The sequence below is a fragment of the Tachypleus tridentatus genome, chromosome 10, assembly GCF_004210375.1.
Source record: "Tachypleus tridentatus isolate NWPU-2018 chromosome 10, ASM421037v1, whole genome shotgun sequence".
Lineage (NCBI taxonomy): Eukaryota > Metazoa > Arthropoda > Merostomata > Xiphosura > Limulidae > Tachypleus > Tachypleus tridentatus.
Window position 1 is genome coordinate 182,252,333 of NC_134834.1, and position 21,549 is coordinate 182,273,881.

Sequence of the window (21,549 nt, forward strand, 5' to 3'; positions counted from 1 at the left end):
GACATTAGCATTTTTACGAAGATATTATACAGCTTTAGTGATGATAAATCTCGTCGTGTGATCAATAAAGAACGCAAAACTGCTTAGCTTTCTGCGAAGTAAATTGTACCTATATCAATTCGAAGTTAACTCGCTCATCGTAAACCCGCGACAAGACATCAGGGATATTCCAGATCAGAATTGACTAAATATTGTCTGTAAGTTTGAAAAACTTATGCATATACATTAGTATTTGTAATAAACATTATTGTAAATTGTATTATCGTAACCTAATGTTTCCTTCTATTGTATTCGCGTGGACAAATCGAATTTAATTTTAGTAACACATCAAATTTTGACAGACGATAAATTTAAACATTCGAAGTTGAAAACAAAACGATGTGTAGTCCTTAGTAATACTTTCGCCCCCCAGAGGCTCAGCGGTATATCTGCGGACTTACAACGCTAAAACCGGCTTTCGATACCCGTGGTGGGCAGAGCACAGATAGCCCATTGACTAGCTTTGTGCTTAATTCAAAACAAAAACAAACAGTAATATTTTCGAGATTGTGAAATTATTTTAACAATAGAACTATCATAAATTGGACGTGTATCAACGTTTATTTACTGCTAACTTGAAATTACAATTTAACTCAGCTTTAAGCTATTTAAAATTGTAATACGTAACAAGATCCTTGACCATTAATATAAATACGGTGATGTACATTCATCACACACGTCATAAGTAAGAGAAAAAAACAAACAAGAGAAAGCACTGTATCAGCTGACCTACAATTAGACATTGAGAAATTAGAACGTATAACCTTAGATTTTTTTTAATCTCGCGTAAAGCTACACTAGAGTTACCTGCGCTAGCCGTCCCTAATTTATGAGTGTAAGACTAGAGGAAAGGCAGCTTGTCATCACCACCCACCGCCAACTCTTGGGCTATTCTTTTACCAACGAATAGTGAGATTAACAGTAACGTTATAATGCCCCCACAGCTGAAACGTCGAACATGCGGAGACAGGAATTTGAACCCGAGACCTTAAGCTCCTTGTCCACCTGGCCATGCCGGGGCCAGTCTGATGTTAGACACAATCGTTATTATCTACATTGTATGATATGAAGAACTAGCATCTGTCTTCACTCTCCGTTCCAGTAAACAACGAAAGAGTAAGATAGAATACGTGGTATTCCATATCCATACAATTTTTAGTTAATTCATTCACCAGCATTATGATATGTCGATATTGTGATCACTTGATGATCAGTAGAAAAGACAGCTTGAATGACAAAGTCATTATAAGCACAACAGATTATAACATATATATATATTCTTCAAAAAAAGAAACGCAAAAGGCAAAATTTGAGACATATTGATAACAAGTTTATTCCGGGTAGTTCTGTATGACATGTGTGAAACTTTGCACATTCACTGCTGAACATCCAAAGTCTGCAAAGGTGGAATGTTACAAACAAAGTGAACATTACTAGTACTTGAAAGGCCGGTTAATGATAAATTCGTCATCTTCGAAATGTGACGTCAAAGTTCAAAATCACGATAATTAAAAAGATTATGGAAATCGCAACCTACAATAACTCACTCATTTTGTTGTTATTACCATCGTTAACATAAAGGGTTGGAGACGTTGTAACTTGTTAAGTGTTTCTAAAGTTTATGCTTTAAAAATCACGATAGATAAATAACTTTAGCATATGTTATAGATGTATATTTATATCGACATAGAAAATGTTTTGGTTAATAAATGAGACTTACTGGTCAAATAAATAATTATTTAATAAATTATTTTAATAAGAAAAAAGTTTCTGCCTCTCCCCCCCCAAAAAAAAAATCCTGAGACAAAAATCTATTCTAGTTGACAGAATGGACAAATTCATTTGAATCAGGTAGACGCATAGTACAACATTCATACTTTGCTGTACACTAAAAGCTTGTGACGTTGTTTATCTGGAATGAACAAACATATTTAAAGTCACCGCGTAGTCTGTATTCAATGTTTATTTACATTAAGACTGTAGCATTTTCACAAATAATGATTAAATATCCCAAAATTCTCTACAGTGCTTTGTGTTTTTTTTGACAAATTAACATTTTGAGAGGACCAATACCCTGGTACTAGCAGGTTAGGACATTACTGCTGCTATTCTGTAGCTTAAACTGAAAGGATAAGTCATAGAAAAAAAAAAAATCTGATAATTCAGTGATATAAGACTGTTAGTATCGACGTACCATAATAATCCAAAAAAACATAAAATAGCTTTCAAAACACAGTAACATGTAGGGCGTGGATTGGCCTCGAGGTTTGGTTTAAATTTCGCTCCAAGCTACACAAGGGATAACTGCGCTAGCCGTCCCTCATGTGGCAGCTAGTCATCATCACCCACCACCAACTCTTGGGTTACTCTTTTACCAACGAATTACATAATGGACTGTAGCATTATAACTCTTTCACTACTTAAAGGGCAAGCATTTTTGGTGGGAGGGGATTCGAACCTGAGACCTTCAGATTTGAGTCAAATGCTCTAAATACCTGGCCATGCTGGGCCTTTGCTTCGAGGTGTAGCTCTGAATTTGGAGTCGGATTGGAATATTACTAGCACACAAAGCGATTTTGACTTTATAATAAACTCTTCAAAAAATGAAACGCAAAAGGAAAAATTTGAGACAAATTGTTAACAAGTTTATTCCGGGTAGTTCTGTATGACATGTGTGAAACTTTGCACATTCACTGCTGAACATCCAAAGTCTGCACAGGTGAAGTCCACGCTCACTAGTTGAAGTTTAACGTCACTCAACGTCAATAACGAGTATGTCCCCCATGAGCATCAATAACTGCTTGGCATCTCCTGCCCATGGAAGTGATGAGATGACGAATCACATCCTGTGGAATGGCTGTCCACTCAGCCTGCAAAGCTGCTGCAAGCTGAGGTAGAGTCTGCGGTTGAGGTTGTCGCCGTCGCAGACGTCGGTCCAACTCGTCCCAAAGATGTTCGATGGGGTTTAAATCTGGTGATCTGGAGAGCCAGGGAAGAACGTTGATGTTGTGATGTCTCAAGAAGACAGTGGTGAGTAGGGCTGTGTGAGGACGGGCGTTGTCATGTTGAAAAACGTCGTTGACGTTACCATGATGGGTTGCACATGGGGCCTAAGAATCTCGTCGACGGTTGCGTACGGTCTGATCGGAAATCATACGCAGCCCTGGTATGGTTGAGGCAGTAGACGTCGCAGTGGTGGTCCTATCCCGAAGGTGACGTAACCGCACGATCTTGTGCGGGCGTGGTCACACGAGGTCTGCCAGATCGTGGACGGTCACAAGTTGATCCATGTTGTTGGTGACGATTCCATAGCCTTCTGATGGTGCTTGAGTGTACATTCACAGCTCTGGCAACATCTGATCGAGATTCGTCTGCTTCCAAGCGACCAATGGCGTTGTTGCGTTGTGCTTCAGTCAGTCTTGGCGTAACTGTATTGCGTGTCGGTGGCTTAACACTGAGCTATGGAAACCGAGAACCCGTCGCTTTTATAGGGATTTTGCACATGTTGCACTTGCAGAACATGCAGATCTCTCAAACAAATTTATTGAACACGATGTTTTCCTCCGTTTTCAAAGTGCACAACTTTTATTGTCATTTTGGTCTGACAATCAGTGCCTTAACACGTGTAACATCACATACTCTGAGCTTGTAACGTTATTACATATATTTCTCTTTAAAATAACAAAAATATCCCTTTTGCGTTTTTTTTTTGAAGAGTATATATTATAATTATATTCCATCTTACAACGTGCTTACAATATTGCAGTTTGTTAGACTATTGTGGTTGAAATTAAATTACAGTTGCATATGTTTTAGTGTTCTGTACTAAGTATCAGAATAAGTACTGGTTTTGATTTTTTTTTGATAATCTAAATCGTCAATGTTTTAGGCCAAAATGTCATAAACTTTAGGTATTCATATTTTTGGCCTTGTAGGATTTAAATGGTGACTTATAGGGTGAAGATACCCCTGGTCTTCCATTATTACCAACAAAAGAGAATTGAAAATCGCAGCCTGTTTTTGAAACCCTTCGAATGGTTTGTTTAGTTGAACGCGACTTTATAGTATAAACACATCGGAAGGAAAACAGTGGTAAATGATAAAAATGTTTAATTAAATAAGGTATGCATTCGGTAGCGTTTATAAGGGTAGAAAAATATAAGCACTATGATTCTTCAATTTGCAAAAACACGTGATAAAGTTAGAAACTTAATTTATACAAATACACACTGAGAATAACCGACACTCAGGGTAACGAGGTCTACTAAGAGGAATTAAACCAGGGACGATAGGATTGAAATTCCGTGGACTTGTCGTTGACCTATAGTGGTGATTCTTTGTTTGGTGATTCTTATAACGTGTTTAGTAATTGTAGAAAGATTCAAATAACCCTTATCCAAAAAATTAAGATATTGCTACACTGAAGGAATCTGCAGTGATGTGTTTTTACAAGTGTAGTGTATTACACCAGAGGGTGGCCCGTAAGTCCCTACCCATCCATATATCTTATGTATCCAGTGTATTTGTGTGCTGTCCCTCATTTTCGCTGCATAATATTATGCAACGCCACGTTCTGTGAGACATTTTCCTCAACATAGCAGGGGTTATTGTTCCAAATTGCCGCGGTAACAGCTGTCTTCAACTCATCATTAGTAGTTGTTTAGACACAACATATGGATGGGTAGGGACTTACGGGCCACCCTGAATACTAAAATATAATATACTACTGTTGTACTTTGAGTTGTTAAGGAGTGATTCATTAAAAGCGCTATGGATTAAGTGTTTAGTTCTGGAAGTATGTTTCACCACACATATGAAATTAATAAGGTGCACGTCGGTCCAGCAGTTACATCTAGTAGAAAACTAATTCAGAAAACGGTAGTATCCTTAACATGATGTGATACGTATTTTTAAAATTACCAATGAGATGTGTTTCAATTCGTTTCGGGCCCGGCATGGCCAGGTGGGTAAAAGAGTAGCGCAAGAGTTGGCGGTGGGTGGTGATGACTAGTTGCCTTCCCTCTAGTCTTACACTTCTAAATTAGGAACATCTAGCGCAGATAGCTCTCGTGTAGCTTTGCGCAAAATTAAAAAAACAAAGAAACAATCAATTCGTTTCTTTTTAATATTTTAATTCATCTATATAATAAGATTCATAATCTACGGCCCCGGCATGGCCAGGTGTGTTAAGGCGTTCGACTCGTAATCCGAGGGTCGCGGGTTCAAATTCTCGTCGCACCAAACATGCTTGCCCTTTCAGCCGTGGGGTCGTTATAATGTTACAGTCAGTCCCACTATTCGTTGGTAAAAGAGTAGCCCAAGAGTTGGCGGTGGGTGGTGATGACTAGCTGCCTTCCATCTAGTTTTACACTGCTAAATTAGGGACGACTAGCACAGATAGCCCTCGAGTAGCTTTGCGCGAAATTCAAAACAAACAAACATTACACATTACTGGTCGTTTTACCTTCCAGTGGCTCACAAAGTTAGAAACCGGTTTTCGATATCTGTGGTGGACAGAGCACAAATAGCTCATTATGTAGCTTTGTGTTTAATTCTAAGCGAAGAGCTACTAGTGTTATTTTAAAGCACGTGTTTGAAGTTTCAAGTGTAACTTCTGAATTAAATAGTGCTTGGTAAACTAGAAAATTTCAGAACCCGAGACTTTTTTAACGCCGATGCGCAGGTAGCCTAGTTGCTTTGCGCCTTGAAACACCAAACCAATCAACTTTCTTAACACCGAACAATAGCGTATATGCAACATGGCTGTACGGTTGGTCAGCGCTAAGTTTACGAACGTACAACACTGAAATACGGAATTCGATTCCTTACAGAGAACAGAGAACCAATTGTGTAGGTTTGTGCTAAAACAGCAACAAAAATATTTTGTTCAAGTTTAAATGATTTTTCTTAAGTCGTTTGCTGTAGATAAAAAAACTGTGTAGTCTTAAAAAACAAATTATATGTATTCGTTAAATTATATTAAATTCGTTATATTCGTTAAATAAATTACACTATTTTGACGTTGAACATTTGATACAGTTTATCTGTTTGTGCAAGAATTATCTGCACATGGCCGTTCTTAATTTTGAGCTGATATAACATGTTTCTCAACATGGAATTAAAACAAAATAAACTTCAGTTTTCAGGTATAGAAATAGTTGACGACTTACTCTACTTTTGGTTAACACAGTATTGTTCTAGACTTTATATTGTAGATTATAATATGAATAAATAAATAAATAAATAAACGGTTCTTCGAAAATTGGATAATATCGTGTAAGATATCGTTTTTCCTAATTGAAAATTCTTCCTAAATTCAAAAAGGTATTGAAAGTCTATTCGTTACTATAGTTACAAAGCCAATACAGAAGTGTAATACACTTCATACACGAGAGTTTTGCCTCGTGACTGCACAGACGTAAGAGGAATGCACCACGTATCTGTATTTGTATAGATGCGTTGAAGTTTCTATACGTATTGCGACATTTTATAACGCTCTGAAACAAGCCTGTTCCAACTGAAAGCAGAAAAGTTAAAGGCACGTTTTGGATTGTTAGTCTGTATCACCTCTCTGTGTACTTGCCTCGAATATCGCATTAAATAAACACATTTATAATTGAGTAAATTCGGTTCAGAAATATAAAATATATGAAAAGGGGAGAAATTGAATGTTGTTTTTAAAACTAATACATTGTTCTAATGATGCTACTTTTTAATTATTACTTTTTATGATCGTTATTGAACATTTTTAAACAGGTTTTGTCGAACAAGGAATATTTTTCTTAGCCTTACTTGACTCTTGTTACCATTGTTAACAGCACAAAACATACACATAAACATTGTGATATTAGATACTTTAATAATGTTTAAAATACATGCTAAAGCTAAATATATTCGATTTTAGTCAATGTCGCTTTAATGAGAGAACAGTGAAGGAATAATTGAAATTTGGTTTACATGACGTCACTTATGTTAAGATGGATGTCATCACCACTGCTGGGCCCGGCAAGGCCAGATGGGCTAAGGCGTGGGACTAGTAATCTGAGGGTCGCTGGTTCGCACCCCGTCGCGCCAAACATGCTCGCCCTTTCAGCCGTGGGGGCGTTATAATGGGACGGTCAATCCCACTATTCGTTGGTAAAAGAGTAGCCCAAGAGTTGGCGGTGGGTGGTGATGACTATCTCCCTTCCCTCTAGTCTTACACTGCTAAATTAGGGACGGCTAGCGCAGATAGCTCTCGAGTAGCTTTGCGCGAAATTCAAAAACGAAAACAAAAAATCACCATTGCTTCAAAGAGACAAATCAAGTAAATTGGTGTTAAACGTAGTTAATAAAACCTGCAACAGCTAATTGCTTTTGTTTGTTTCCACTTTGAAATAATACCTGCTTTGGTACCCCTCGCAAAATATTTTGTATGGCAAAGTAATTATATAGAAAACCCAGGATAACGTTTTCCGTTAAGCCTAAGGTGAAACATAGTATCAAGAATTACATCTTTCTTTTTAAATTTATGATCTGATATCTATTCATAAGCCTTTTGGAGCAGCTTGAACAACAGACTGCAGCAAGGAATCAAATAAGATAATACTCCCGAACATATAGAATTTGTTACAAAAAAACAACAACAAAATATTTCTTTGCACTGAAGTATTTTTCAGTTGTGTTTATAGTACCGAAACGCTTTCATTTTGAATATTTATGTGCCAACAATTGTAAGACACTTGTCATTTTAACATACTATTAATTTTCTATAAAAATTTTATTAAAATACTTTTAAAAGGAATGATAATATATTGATGATAATAAAAAAAAAGGTTTACACCCCATCTACTTGTAATAACAAGAACTAATTTATTTCATCAAGCGTTTCGCCACCAGGGCTCGTTATACAAGGTTTGTTTGTTTGTTTGTTTTGGAATTTCGCACAAAGCTACTCGAGGGCTATCTGTACTAGCCGTCCCTAATTTAGCAGTGTAAGACTAGAGGGAAGGCAGCTAGTCATCACCATCCACCGCCAACTCTTGAGCTACTCTTTTACCAACTAATAGTGGGATTGACCGTCACATTATAACGCCCCCACGGCTGGAGGGCGAGCATGTTTGGCGCGACTCGTTATATATGCTGACTTACGATGATATACCTCAAAGTTACTTTTCACAGGTCAGTAGATATTTCCAGAATTTCATCGCTTCTGCACGTATTGTAATTGCATTCATGAATGAAATTCACGAGAATGGACTTTTTTCTTTTCTGTCGTTTTCTACTTGTTTCTTAATTGCTACGTTAAGTTCAAAAACGTCATAGCGAAATTGTTCCAATGGAACCATAATATAGGACAACAGAATAATCAAAATGCCATTGTTATAGTTCTTATTTGTCTGTAAATGTTAAAACAGCGTTATAGACATTGCGAACTAAGACATCATTATATGAGTAATCTACACAGGCAAAGGCAGCACTATTGAGTGGGTTTGTTTGTGTGTTTTTGAATTTCGCACAAAGCTACTCGAGGGCTATCTGTACTAGCCGTTCCTAATTTAGCAGTGTAAGACTAGAGGGAAGGCAGCTAGTCATCACCACCCACCGCCAACTCTTGGGCTCTTCTTTTACCAACGAATAGTGGGATTGACCGTCATATTATAACGCCCACACGGCTGAAAGGACGAGTATGTTTGGTGTGACGGGGATGCGAACCCGCCACCTCAGATTACGGCATGCTTAACCATGCCGGGCCATTTAGTGGGTGGGCCTTAAAATAAAATATAGATAGGTTCTGGAACACAACCAGGTTAAGTGATTTATATGAAAGAAACGTATAAGTGATTTATATGAAAGAAACGTGTTTGTTAATAGATTCAGAATATTTCTAGCCGTTTAAATTTCTTTAGAATACTGTGATGGTGGTTCCAGGCCATAATACTCCTGGCTACGCCCCCTAATGGGGTTAATATCTAGCTTAAAGCTGTTGACTTAAGTAATAATTATATATTAAGCTTAAATATTTCACATGTCTAAAGAACAGGGGATTGGAGCTCTATAAGGAGGCCCGGCATGGCCAAGTGGTTAAGGCACTCAACTCGTAATGCGAGGGTCGCGGGTTCGAATCCCCGTTACACCAAACATACTCGTTTTTCAGCCGTGGGGGCGTTATAATGTGTCAGTCAATCCCACTATTCGTTGGTAAAGGAATAGCCCAAGAACTGGCGGTGAGTGGTGATGACTAGCTACCTTCCCTCTAGTCTTACAATGTTAAATTAGGGACGGCCAGCGCAGATAACCCTCGTGTAGCTTTGCGCGAAATTTCAAAACAAACCAACCAATCCTATAAGGAGAGATTTGTCTTTCTCGTATTTAAATTTCCAGTTTTATTTTTACATGTTTTTAGTTCGTTTGTTTGCAATTAAACACAAAACTAGATAATGGATTGTCTGTACTCAATCCACTATGAGTATCGAAACCTGATTTCTACCATTAAAATTCTGCAGGCTTACCGCTGTGCTACTGGGAGTAAAGAAGTTATTTTATTAATAGTAAATAAGCTATTCTGCTTTTATTATAACGATTTTTACCTTAATAAAATAAACTAAGTTGGTTGAACCTGTTTTAAGGTTGACTAATTTCACACATTACCGTTTTTATTTTGATGTAAAGACAAAAGCAGTTTAGTCTATGTAGTTATTGTCTTATCAGTTTTTAATCAAGTTGAAAATGTGGTTTATTATTTCCTCTTTGTTTTTCAGTTCACAATCGAAACTGTACAACATGTATGAGATCAGAAGCTTGCAAATTTATTTTGAAAAATATTGAAATGTTTTATTGGATAATTAACGGGAAACCTGCCAAAAAAAGGTACTATGATATAAAATCCTTAAAATGTATATAGTTAAAAATAATAAAAAAACAACTCAGTATTGAAACCAGAGAAGTTTTCAATTCATGTGACGTTTTTTTTATCTCTAAATTGGTGAATAAAATATTAATAATTTTGTGCTGATAAAAAAACCAACAAAGCATAGGTCGTTATTTTTTTTTCAAAATGAATCAGGTTGTTTTTTTCAGAAATAATTAAAAGAAGCTACCATTGGCCCAGCACAGCCAGGTAGATTAAGGCGTGCGACTCGTAATCTGAGGGTCGCGGATTCGCACCAAATATGCTCGCCCCTTTTAGCCGTGGAGGCGTTATAATGTGAAGGTTAATTCCACTATTCGTTAGTAAAAGAGTAGCCCAAGAGTTGGCGGTGGGTGGTGATGACTAGCTGCCTTCCCTCTAGTCTTACACTGCGAAATTAGGGACGGTTAGCGCAAATAGCTTGTTTGTTTGTTTTTTGGAATTTCGCACAAAGCTACTCGAGGGCTATCTGTGCTAGCCGTCCCTAATTTTTTAAGACTAGAGGGAAGGCAGCAGTCATCACCACCCACCGCCAACTCTTGGGCTACTCTTTACCAACGAAAAGTGGGATTGACCGTCACATTATACACGCCCCCACGGCTGGGAGGGCGAGCATGTTTATGCGACTCGGGCGCGAACCCGCGGATTACGAAGCGCACGCCTTACGCGCCATGCCAGGCCAAATAGCCCTCGAGTAGCTTTGCGCGAAATTCACAAAAACAAAACAAGCTACCATTGCATTATCATTATTTTTAAAGGTTATTAAATTTATATACAATGAAATATTTTTTTCTGACGTTTTGTTTTTACTTTTATTTTTCATAACGATTTCTCGGAGAAACAGACATAAAGTAAATAAAAATAATATCATTTATTACTTATCTTCAGTGATGAAGAAAACAGACGGTTGAATCTCTAAACATATCTTAGATTTATTTTTTACACCTTGTTGTATATTATAAGCAAATAAGAAGATTTTCTCACAAATGATAATTTGTTGCTGTTTTGGTTAATGGTGAAACAGTTACTGTTGTGGATTTTTCAGTGCAAAATATAGCAAACTCTAGTTCATTTAATGACAACAAAAATGCATTATTTTTTCAACAACAACTTCTACAAGTTTAGTGTAACTAACTATAAGCCTAACTTCAAATAATATTTGTAATTCCACATAAAGTATATTATTAATATTAGCCTAACTTTCCCTTTGTGGTTAATACCTACACATGTTACGTAGTAAGGCTTCCCTAGAGAGTGTGTCTTTCAACCTTCCCTTTTTCAAAACGTTGTGACCACTTTGCTCCTCAGCACTAATCTGTCTTCTTGATTCATCTCTGTAAACAATTTACTGGTTTTCTCACCAATGGTAGCTACAAAAACATTTTTGATCGATATGCTGCAAAACTTTCCACGAAAGAACCTGTTGGTGAATTTATTTCTTAACCCTTTATCAGAATAAGTTACATATTAACGCTATTTGATCTCACGATCCCATAATTTCTAAAATATGTCTTTAGTAGTGGTTGGTGGCTTTAATCGCTCCAGGATTTATAGCTAATGGGAAAGCTTTCTTTAAAGATGCAGACCCTATTTGATTTGTTTTAATATGCATATTTTTATCTACTACAGCATTTGCGAATGTGTTGCATGTCAACAAATATATTTTCAACGAGCTCAGCAGAGGCCTCTCTCTGTCTGTCTCGTTACTTTGCTCTTAAATTTTGCTATAGAAACTTCTTTTTTGTGTTTGATAAAGCGGCTGTAAATACCCGATAGTACTTACTGCTGTCAATTAGAAGTTTGTGTAAAACTTGTAAATGTGGTTCTTTTTCAATGTACAATAAGATGAACATCTAGCTATTAACCAGGCCCTCCATTCTCTTTGTAAATTACTTTGATCACTGTCTGATATGCTTCCATAATTTGTTAGGATTTTTTTTCCATTGTGTGATATTGTCCGGCATGGCCAGGTGGTTAGGGCGCCTTACTTGTAATTTGAAAGTCACGGGTTTGAATCCCCGTCACACCAAACATGCTCGCCCTTTCAGTCGTGGGTACGTTATAACATTACAGTAGATCCCACTGTTCGTTGGTAGAAGAGTAGCCCAAGAGTTGGCGGTGGGTGGTGATGACTAGTAGCCTTCCCTCTAGTCTTACACTGCTAAATTAGGGACGGCTAGCGCAGATAGCTCTCATGTAGCTTTTTACAAAATTAAAATTAATAATTTGCTAAAGAATTAGTGTGTATGATATAGCTTACTCTGACATTAAGATTACTCACTGTGTAATAAAAAATCGCATAACTATAGTAAACAGTTTGTTACTCGATGGAAAGTATTTGATAAAGTATCACTTTTTTATTTATCAGAAAGTACACCATAAACGATGAATTTCATATTCTTTTTGAAAGCATTTTTATTTATTCTGTTAGTTTACAGAATTTAAAAATACAGAGAGAAATAAGAAAAATATTTGTTCTGTGCTTTTTTATCTGTAACCACTTGCTTGGTTGAATCTAGATATGCTTTCTAGCATCTCACCTTCACAGGAATGGTTTCTTCCCAGACGTCGGAAACCCTTCATAAAGCTATATACCAGTTTAGATGACTCAGAATTTTTGGTGTAGCGTGACGGTAGATGTTGGTCTAGTCAATAAGTAGAAACCGGTTGAAACAATTTGTCTTAGAAATGTCTGCAAAGTGGTTACCTCTTGAATCAAACCCTGATGTGAGTATTATACGTTATAAATTACAGATAATATTTTAATGTGTTAATATGTATACAATTATAAAAATATTTCAAACCTAAGCCTAGTTACTGCATTGCTGTCTCAGTACTTGAACTAAATCGATGTGTTTTTACGTTTATATGTCGTTCGCGATTTCAAGTTTGTTGTTTACGTGATTAATGTGTACAGTTGTTTTTGGTGAAAACTATAGCATTACGTTTAAAGTCTGTTTTTTTTTTTTTTTTTTTTCAGGTAATGAACAAGGTAAGCACAATAATGTGTAAATGCAGTATGGCCTTTCCTTTCCAAATTTCAATGTTTATGATTCAAGCTGTGTGCAGTGGTAGCGGTAGGTATTTTGAAAATTTAGTAGTATCTCCATTATGTGTATTTGGGTACAGGCCACTCTTCCAGGAACTGAAGGAACTGTTGATGAAGTTTACAAGCGTAGCCCGACTAAGTTACGACTGCTATGGCTGTAGTTGCGTCATCACTGGCAATTGATTTTTACGGTTTCGAAACATTTGCGATGGTTGCATTAGGTCTGTGCTGTATAAATTAATTATAATAAAGGGTTGTGGCCTGTACGAATTTCGTTTATATTTTTATTAATACGTAATTACTTGATATTTGGGTAAACTTTAAATCGATTGCCTTTTGTCATTTTGATTAACAGTTCAATTAAAAATAATATAACAGTAACTGTTTTATTATTTCAGTTTTTCACGTATCTGCATATCTTTTGAAATCGGAATACGTTGAAATATTTTGATGATATAGTGAATTTGTTCAAGGTACTTCTCCAAATATTGGAAAATGTTTAATGTTAATAGAATAGAGTTTGAAAAATATTTTACTCCAAAATAATATGTGAAACGAATATTACTGATTCTGACTAAGAAACTAATGGATATATATGGATTGCAGTGTTTCATAACTTTCTTCTAATGTTATGGTCATCAGTGATTACTGTGAAGTTAGTAAACATTGCGATTTAAAAAAAAATTTCTTTATAGGCAACGGTTCTAGTGATTTGAATAACTAGTTTTTAATTAACAATGGTTCCAAAGTGACTTCATGATAGGATTAATTTGTTTCAATGACATGTTAGTCACATCTTTATCAAGATAATAAGGGAACTTGCTGGATGCGACATATTTGGGTTTTACGTTTCATTAAAATTGATTACTAAACTTAAGCTTTAACTACATGTATAATTCCTTGTTTCCAAGTGAACTGTACTATAATGTTGTGTTAATTATAAATTAAAAGAAAAATGTTGTTGTTGTTGTTATTAGAATATATTTACTATGATAGATAAATATGTAGGGCAAGTTTTAAATATTTTCACTGTACATTTCTTTTGTTCAGTTCATACACGAACTAGGAGTACCGAAGGATTGGTCAGTTGTTGATCTGGTTGGTTTAGATGATGAACTTTTGGCCACTGTTCCTAGCCCTGTCTTGGCTGTGTTATTACTGTATCCATCAAGGAAACAGGTAGAATATGCTGAGAAAACATTCCAAATTGGTTTTTACTAATTTTTTTTTTTTTTTAGATCTTGGAGTTTATAATTTTTATTTATTTTGTCTGGATCATTCTTAATGAAAACCATGAAATAGGACAATTTTTTGTAAAGATGTGTATTAAACCTGTATTATCACATAATTGTTGGGGAAATTCAAGTGAAAATTGTGTTCAGTTTGATAAGAAACGATTCCACCTTGTATTTTATGTTGACCATTTTGGTTTTTTTTTTTCACTTTAATTTTGTATTTTAATCGAAAATTATCATCTAGTAATGGAAAAGTGTTGAATGTCAATTTATTATATCTTACAGAATGAAGCAGGAGTAGAAATGGCTAAGGCATCTGGTCAGTCAGTCAGTGACCAAGTTTATTTTTTGCAGCAGACTATCAGAAATGCATGTGGAACTGTTGCTCTGCTAAATGCTATTGCCAACAGTGCTGACCATATCAAACTAGGTATCAGTTTGTGTTTAGCTGATAAATAAACGGTAACAGTCGTATCGAATGAGGTTGCTATAGTTGTCAACAATGATGGTCATATCGAATAAGGCATCAATTTGCATGTAGCTGCTAACAATGGGTCGGTGTTAAAACTATATAATTGTGACTATAGAGGAAGAAAGCATAGCTTATTCATATCGCAAGGTTTATGCATATGTGAATTTCTTTTATGAAAACTTGTTGATATGAAATTAATTGTACATGCTTGATAGTGAAAAACAAGTGTAATAATAACCAATTACAGCTTCATCTGAAATTAGATCTGTTGTGGTTTTTAAAATCATTATAAAAACAACTGGTGAAAAGTATGCCTAAATAAAGCAAGTCATTAAGTATTAGTTAACGGTTTAAATGTCTTTTTACTGTAGTTTTCTAACTTTGTGTTTACGTCTTTCAGTTCTGACTTTTCAGTTGCATGTAATTTTCACTTTCTGTACTATTTATACAGTTAGTATTTTAAAATCTGAGCTAATGGTGATTATGAACTCATAATGAGTTTGTTTTACTATTTAGAAACAAATCTAAAGTTTTTATAATTTGTATACAGTTTTTGGAACACAATTATGATTAGAACGTGTTTTGAATTTAAGCATCTTGTTTCTAAAGGGTAGATATTAATATAGTATCTTAGGCTATAACAAAGAAAGGTTTTACCAGTTTAGAATATTGTTCTAATCTCTGTTGTAGCTTAACATATCTGAACGATCCCTGTTTTAAATTATTCTTCAATTGCTAACCTCAACAGGTAATGGTTCGACTATTGCCAAGTTCTTGAATGAGACTAAAAGTTTGTCACCGGAAGAACGTGGAAAACATCTTGAACAAGAAGAGGTTTGTATAATTTTTCAACCATTTCTGGTTAATCTGTTGTAGATCCATAAATTATTAAATAATGTTTCTAATTACAGCCTTTAAAAATGTAATTGCTTGTTGAAAAATTGAATTGCATACTTTCTGTTGATAATACTTTCAAGAATGTGTTTCTGTGTCAAAAATATTTGTTAACCCAAGACTTTCCACTTTGTAAAAATTTCTTAAACTTATCTTTACGTATAGTGTATCCACACATTAATGGAGTTAATGTTAAGTTGTGCTTGGAGAAAGCCATGAATATCCACATAGAACTAGAAACTAATCTAGTTATGAATACAGGTAGTTTAATGCCTTCCCCACAGTCTTGCTTGTGATTAGAATGCACAGTCTTGTTGTATATCTTACTGGTTAGCCATAGTTTTATCTATAATCTGAAATGATTGTTACTTATACTGTGTTTGGATTGTATCTTTAAAAATGTTGTTCACCTAATAAACTTAAGTAAATTTGTATTGTGGGTGTGTTTTACAAAATGGAACATTGTAATAATACTATAGACAATGAGCAATAAGTTTCAGAAACCTAAAGGAAAATGGAAGCATTTGTTGCTTTAGTTGATGGTGAATAATTTATTTTTCTTTAATTTCTAGAGTATTTCGGCCATCCATGAGATGAGTGCTCGGGAAGGACAGACTCAGGTTTGTTAACAAAACTGTATTTGAAATTTGTGTTGGAAATGACTATAGTCTCAAAACTTAATGTGTGTTTTTATTGTTTACTACTGTTTCTCCATACAGTTTAATATAAAGACAAACAAAGCTTATAAAGTAATGACAAAATATTAGGTGTTACTTAAAAAATGCACATAGACAGAGAAAAAAATTATTTTTGTGAGTAAAATTTCTTCACGAAAAGGCTTTGAAAGTTAATGATATGTTTAGGGTATTCCTTAAAAGTACAAATACTGGTTCTTGTAACAAGAGCATCCAGTAAGATCTGTATCGTGAGATTATTTAAACTGCTCTGTATTAGTTGTAAAATTAAATTTTACAAAAGTAGACTGTGAAAAAAAGACTTGTAATACATCACTAGTTGGTGAATAAAGCTGTGAAAGCATAAACTTAATGTTTTCTAAAACCAAACATAATGGAATTGTCAATGTAGTGATAACTAGTGTATAATAGTTAAGGTATAATTTGTTGTTTGTGTTCCTTGATATGTTCAGTTAAACACTTGTATAACTATGTTTCTTGTCTTTTTTAAATATTTCTAATGAATCTCTTCAGCTACGACATTTAAATCTTGACTTGAGGGAAAAGTTTTAGTTGTTTCTCCAATAATAGCTTGATGGCCTTTGTAGGACTTGCTGGTCGCTTAATGGACTGTTATATTAGTGGGATGATGGACAGTTAGAACTATTATTTGTGTGTTTTACTCGGGATATTATGAACTGTTCTGTAATTTACAGACACCCTGTATTGATGACGAAGTTGATTTTCGCTTTATGACTTTAGTTGAAGTAGATGGAAACCTCTATGAACTTGGTATGATCACTTTTCTTTTAATATAATTACAATAAGTGAAATGTTTTTTCTTTTAATGTTTAAATCAACTCTTACAAAATGTTTTCTTTACATATTGTGATGTTAGGTATAGATATTATGCTGAGATATGGAGATAATCAGGTCTGTATTTTCTGTATTGCTTAACTTGTTTGTGTGTATATTGAACATATCTCCTATTGATCACTAGTATTTGTTTTCGTATGCTCTTAACAGTTATTTCACCTATATAGTTTTTTGGATTATTATATATTATATACAGTTTATATAATTTTCAATAATACTTGAGCAGTAAAGGTTTTCAAATCGCTCATGTATAAAAACAAGTCTTTTCATATTTCAGACTATTGTTTTGAACTTTCCAATTTTACAGTCTTCAAAAAAACAAAATCCAAATAAATATTTGATTTTTCCCCTTTACAAATAACAAACATCACTAAAACTGGTTAATCACACATTGTGTTTAATGTATTTTTACATAGTTAATTTGAAGCCTGACTTTTTTTAAAAGGAGGCTTAGCTCTAAGTTGTCATAATTAGATGGGTTTGTAACAGGAGAGTTGAAAGTACGTTTAGATACTAGTGATGGAAAAATAGTATTTATATGCATGCATAACACACTCCTAATATGGTATACGTACCAGAGAATATGGAAATTTTCTAAAGTTGAGAGTTTTTCAGTAGGCTATTATTAAAATTATGCACACAAAGTTTTGAAAAATGCCAAGAAATATTATAGAGTACTCATTTCTATTTTGTTTTTTAATATTTGTGCAGATGGTCGCAAGTCTCTTCCAGTTAATCATGGCCCAACTTCAAGAGAGAACCTGTTGAAGGTGACACTTTCTTACTGTTATAGTTGCTTCTGTATTTCAGGGCTTTGTTGGAGTTATTAATAGCTTAACTTGTTAATTGTAAATGGATGATTATGAACAGTTATTGTTAATGTAAAAATGACCAATATGTGAAAAATGTGTTTTAAATACATCTAACACATCTGTTAATTCTCTACCAGTTTAGAGATCTTTTTATACATTTGTAAAAGTTAATAACAAATGTATTATGTGAATTAAAAGCAAGGACCAGCATGTTAAACTTGCACATTAAACAACTGGTTGCTGATTTGTCATATAGAGTACAGTTAGCTTCCTGCAGGTGAATGAAAGTATGCCATATATTATTCACTGCTTCCAAAAAAATTCACATGTGTTTGGAACAGCTGTAGTCATTGGGTTAATGACTGGTTAGTGTGAGTAAAACTAGATTTTAATACAGTTTTGTTGATTTTCAAAGAAAACTTTTGTTTATCAGACCATTGTCATAGGTAGTAGTCTGTACAGTCATCTGTGCCAAAATATTAATTTCTTTAATTTTCCATTATGTGCTAATTATGATTTTTTTTTCCTACTTTTCAATTGCTCATATGTAAACATCTTTAGAGAAGACCTAAGAATAATGTTTGTTTCTGATGATAAAAACTGTCCTTTTAATCCCATATCTTAAAAGATGCATTAGGATTAATCTTGACCACTAACATATCAGGACTTCTGAAGATGGCAGTAGATTATTAATACTCAGCATTCTCCTGAACAAAATCTAGGATCAAATCCCATCACAAACACAATACTTCTCAGGAAATCCCTAAAAATAGCAGTAGATTATCAACTACTTTAGTATCATAAATAGACTCCAGTGATCGTATGAACTACTGATTGTGTTAATGATTGACACTCAGTTACAACAATAATACTGTCTGTGCTTATGTAAATTAGCTTCTTACCTATGGTGACTTATTAGTAAGTGTGTGTAGGGTTGGTTCTCTGAGGATTTAGTTCATTTTGCTGAAATGGATATTTGAATGTGTAAAGGTGGCTGCAGAAGGCTGATTTATATGTATGTGTACAATATCTCCCAGAAAACTTATTGTACATCATTACCTTTTGTTCAGTTACTTGAAAGTGAGCTAGGTGTTAAAATATATTGCTGTGAACTTTATATGTAATGCAGGTAAATTTTAAGTTGTGCAAGTTCATGCGATCTTTGTATTCAGTGTTGTTTTAGAGGTGACCAAAGTTGAACTGTTAATTTTACAGGATGCTGCTAGCGTGTGCAGGAAGTTCATAGAGCGAGATCCTGAGAATGTGAGATTTCATGTTCTGGCCTTGGCAGCAGCTGCTAATTGAGTCTTAGTCAGTTATTGTAAGTTTTTGCATGTTTATTGAGACTTGGTTCTGAATATTAGTAATAACTATCTGCTTAAATACAGCTGACTCAGTATCAGCTAATGTTTATGTTTGAAATACTTTCACGATATCTTTATAGTGGCCACTACTGAATGTTTTAATCAGTACTTTTGACTGGAGAAACTATGAAAGTTGCAGAACTCTGAAACTGTACACTTGCACATGTTAACTGACTACACGAATAGCTCTCTGGTTTAAATATAATATAAATGGAGGTAGTTGTACCTGGTGTGAGACTACTCCTTTAGTTAGTCTTATCTGTGATAATTTGTATGAGATAAGGAATGTATTAATGTTTGTAACCTATACATGTAAATATAGCTTGTATATTTGCTTTTTACTTAAACAGTAAGTTTCAAACTTCAGTTTTATTGTTTTCTAGATTTTACAATAGAAATTAGCATCTAATGAAATTAAATTGTAAAAGGTGGAAGATTAAAAATAAAAATTCAAAATCTACTATATATACATGTATTCATTTTGAAGTGAAACCTTTAATATAAAAATCAATGAAACAGAATTATAATATGTATGTATGTATAATATATGAAACAAAAAGTGGATAATACATATTAATTACAGTTTAAAGTTTCACTTTAAATTGGTCCCAACCTTTTAAACAGTATTCCAAGTATGTTATTAACCATGAAGTACTTTGTGTGCTCAGAAAATCTCCTATTTTATCTTCTACATTCAAGTAATATTATCTTCTGTTAATCTTATGAACATATTTTTGAATATTTTGATATTATTTTAGAAATATTTAATATTTTCACAGTTGGTCATATATCTAGGAAATAGTGTGTGAAATTGATACTTGTCATATTGACAAAGATTTGTGAAATCTAATGGTGGATAAACACCATAATCCTTAATAGCACAGCCCTTTACAGGTTTCTTTCAAAGACGGTTGTTGTTTTTTAGAACATTCGTGTACAGGTTTCTAGCAGTAAGACATTTAAGTCTATAATCTAATAAAAAATTTTCTGTTAGCAGTCGATGTACATTGTCATTATAATCCAATAAATAGATCCCTTAACATGAAATTGGCTTTCATTTGTTAATAGTTGTAGCAGTTTTGTAAGTAATGTAATCTTGTTTGTCTTAATAAAGGTGTGAATATGGGATCTAATTTTGTAGCTAGTTTTTGATTTTAACATGTAATATTTACAGTTTTTGCATACTAAAATTTGTGAAGTTGTTAGGATAGGAGTAAAACCTTCTGAAATTAATAGTTTAACAACATATTTACAATGTATTAGAAGTTTGTGTCTACATTTCAGCTTATCTTCACGTCTGCAGCCTAGCATGACTGTGACATTTTGCTTCGTACCAAATATCTTGTTTATGTGACACATGTGGCCTTTTGTTACACATCTATTTGGAATGCTGAGCAACAGTTAAAGCAAGTTGCAGCTGTGTTTTTTTTATTATGGCACTGCATTGTTTGTGCTATTGAAAAAACAAGTAAATTATTCTAATTGTGATTATTCTGTGAGTACCATGTAGTTGTACCATCTGAATTATACAATGTTTGTCTATTAAAGTGATGAGGAAAATGCGTTTGATGTAGTACTTTTTTAGACTACTTAATATTTGAGTCATTTATTTGATACTAAATATATAATTTGAGTGTGATGGAAAATATTTGTTTTTTGAAGTTATTACTGGCTTTGTTATTGTTGTTGCTATTTTTATACATAACCAAATGTGGAAGTGTTTTGTTACAATTTGCATGAATGTTCAGTTCTTTAATATTTGTACTTAATTTAAGTTAGGCTGTCAAAGTTTAAACAAAATTTTTTAACGTAAGCATCATTTGTTACATTTTAATTTTTACGAACCAGATTCTTCTTTTTCAACTAAGTTACTAGAAAGCTTCTAAAGATGTTTCACTAGTATGTTATCTTAGTATTATTTAACATTCCAAGCCATTATGTATTGCATTTTGTTAGTTGAATAAACAAGCAGGATAAAAATGTTTTCCGTACCTTTTTTTACTTTGAAACAATATTGCAAAATCAAATGCACAAGTTTTTTTTTCTCACTTATTTATAGGTGGCTTCAAGTACCACTGTTTTATCATGGCGCAAAATAAATCTCTAATCTCTTGCATAGATATACCCAAATATAATACACCAATATGTTGTTCTAGTTCATTACAGAAGTTTCAACTTTCCATACAAATTTATCAAGTTGTAAAGAATGCTAATGATAAATTTGTATGGAAATAAACCTACAAGA

General features: G+C 34.0%; 1 protein-coding gene across 1 annotated transcript; it reads left to right on the forward strand.

The window, feature by feature from the left end:
* The first annotated feature begins 12,520 nt into the window (after positions 1 to 12,520).
* LOC143231072 (ubiquitin carboxyl-terminal hydrolase isozyme L3-like) lies at positions 12,521 to 21,275 on the forward strand. The gene is made up of 10 exons (XM_076465606.1): positions 12,521 to 12,655; positions 12,909 to 12,920; positions 14,028 to 14,156; positions 14,498 to 14,642; positions 15,433 to 15,518; positions 16,151 to 16,198; positions 16,969 to 17,044; positions 17,840 to 17,898; positions 19,156 to 19,261; positions 20,589 to 21,275. The coding sequence occupies exons 1-9, from the start codon at positions 12,617 to 12,619 to the stop codon at positions 19,243 to 19,245; spliced, it is 684 nt and encodes a 227-aa protein (XP_076321721.1). The 5' UTR covers positions 12,521 to 12,616; the 3' UTR covers positions 19,246 to 19,261; positions 20,589 to 21,275.
* Positions 21,276 to 21,549: the final 274 nt, after the last annotated feature.

Bases quoted from the DNA above. Each gene is read 5' to 3' on its own strand.
- LOC143231072 (XM_076465606.1), top strand. From the start codon at position 12,617: ATGTCTGCAAAGTGGTTACCTCTTGAATCAAACCCTGAT. The intron at 14,643-15,432 runs GTATCAGTTTGT...TAACCTCAACAG, and splicing joins TGCTGACCATATCAAACTAG to GTAATGGTTCGACTATTGCC. The intron at 17,899-19,155 runs GTGACACTTTCT...TTAATTTTACAG, and splicing joins CAAGAGAGAACCTGTTGAAG to GATGCTGCTAGCGTGTGCAG.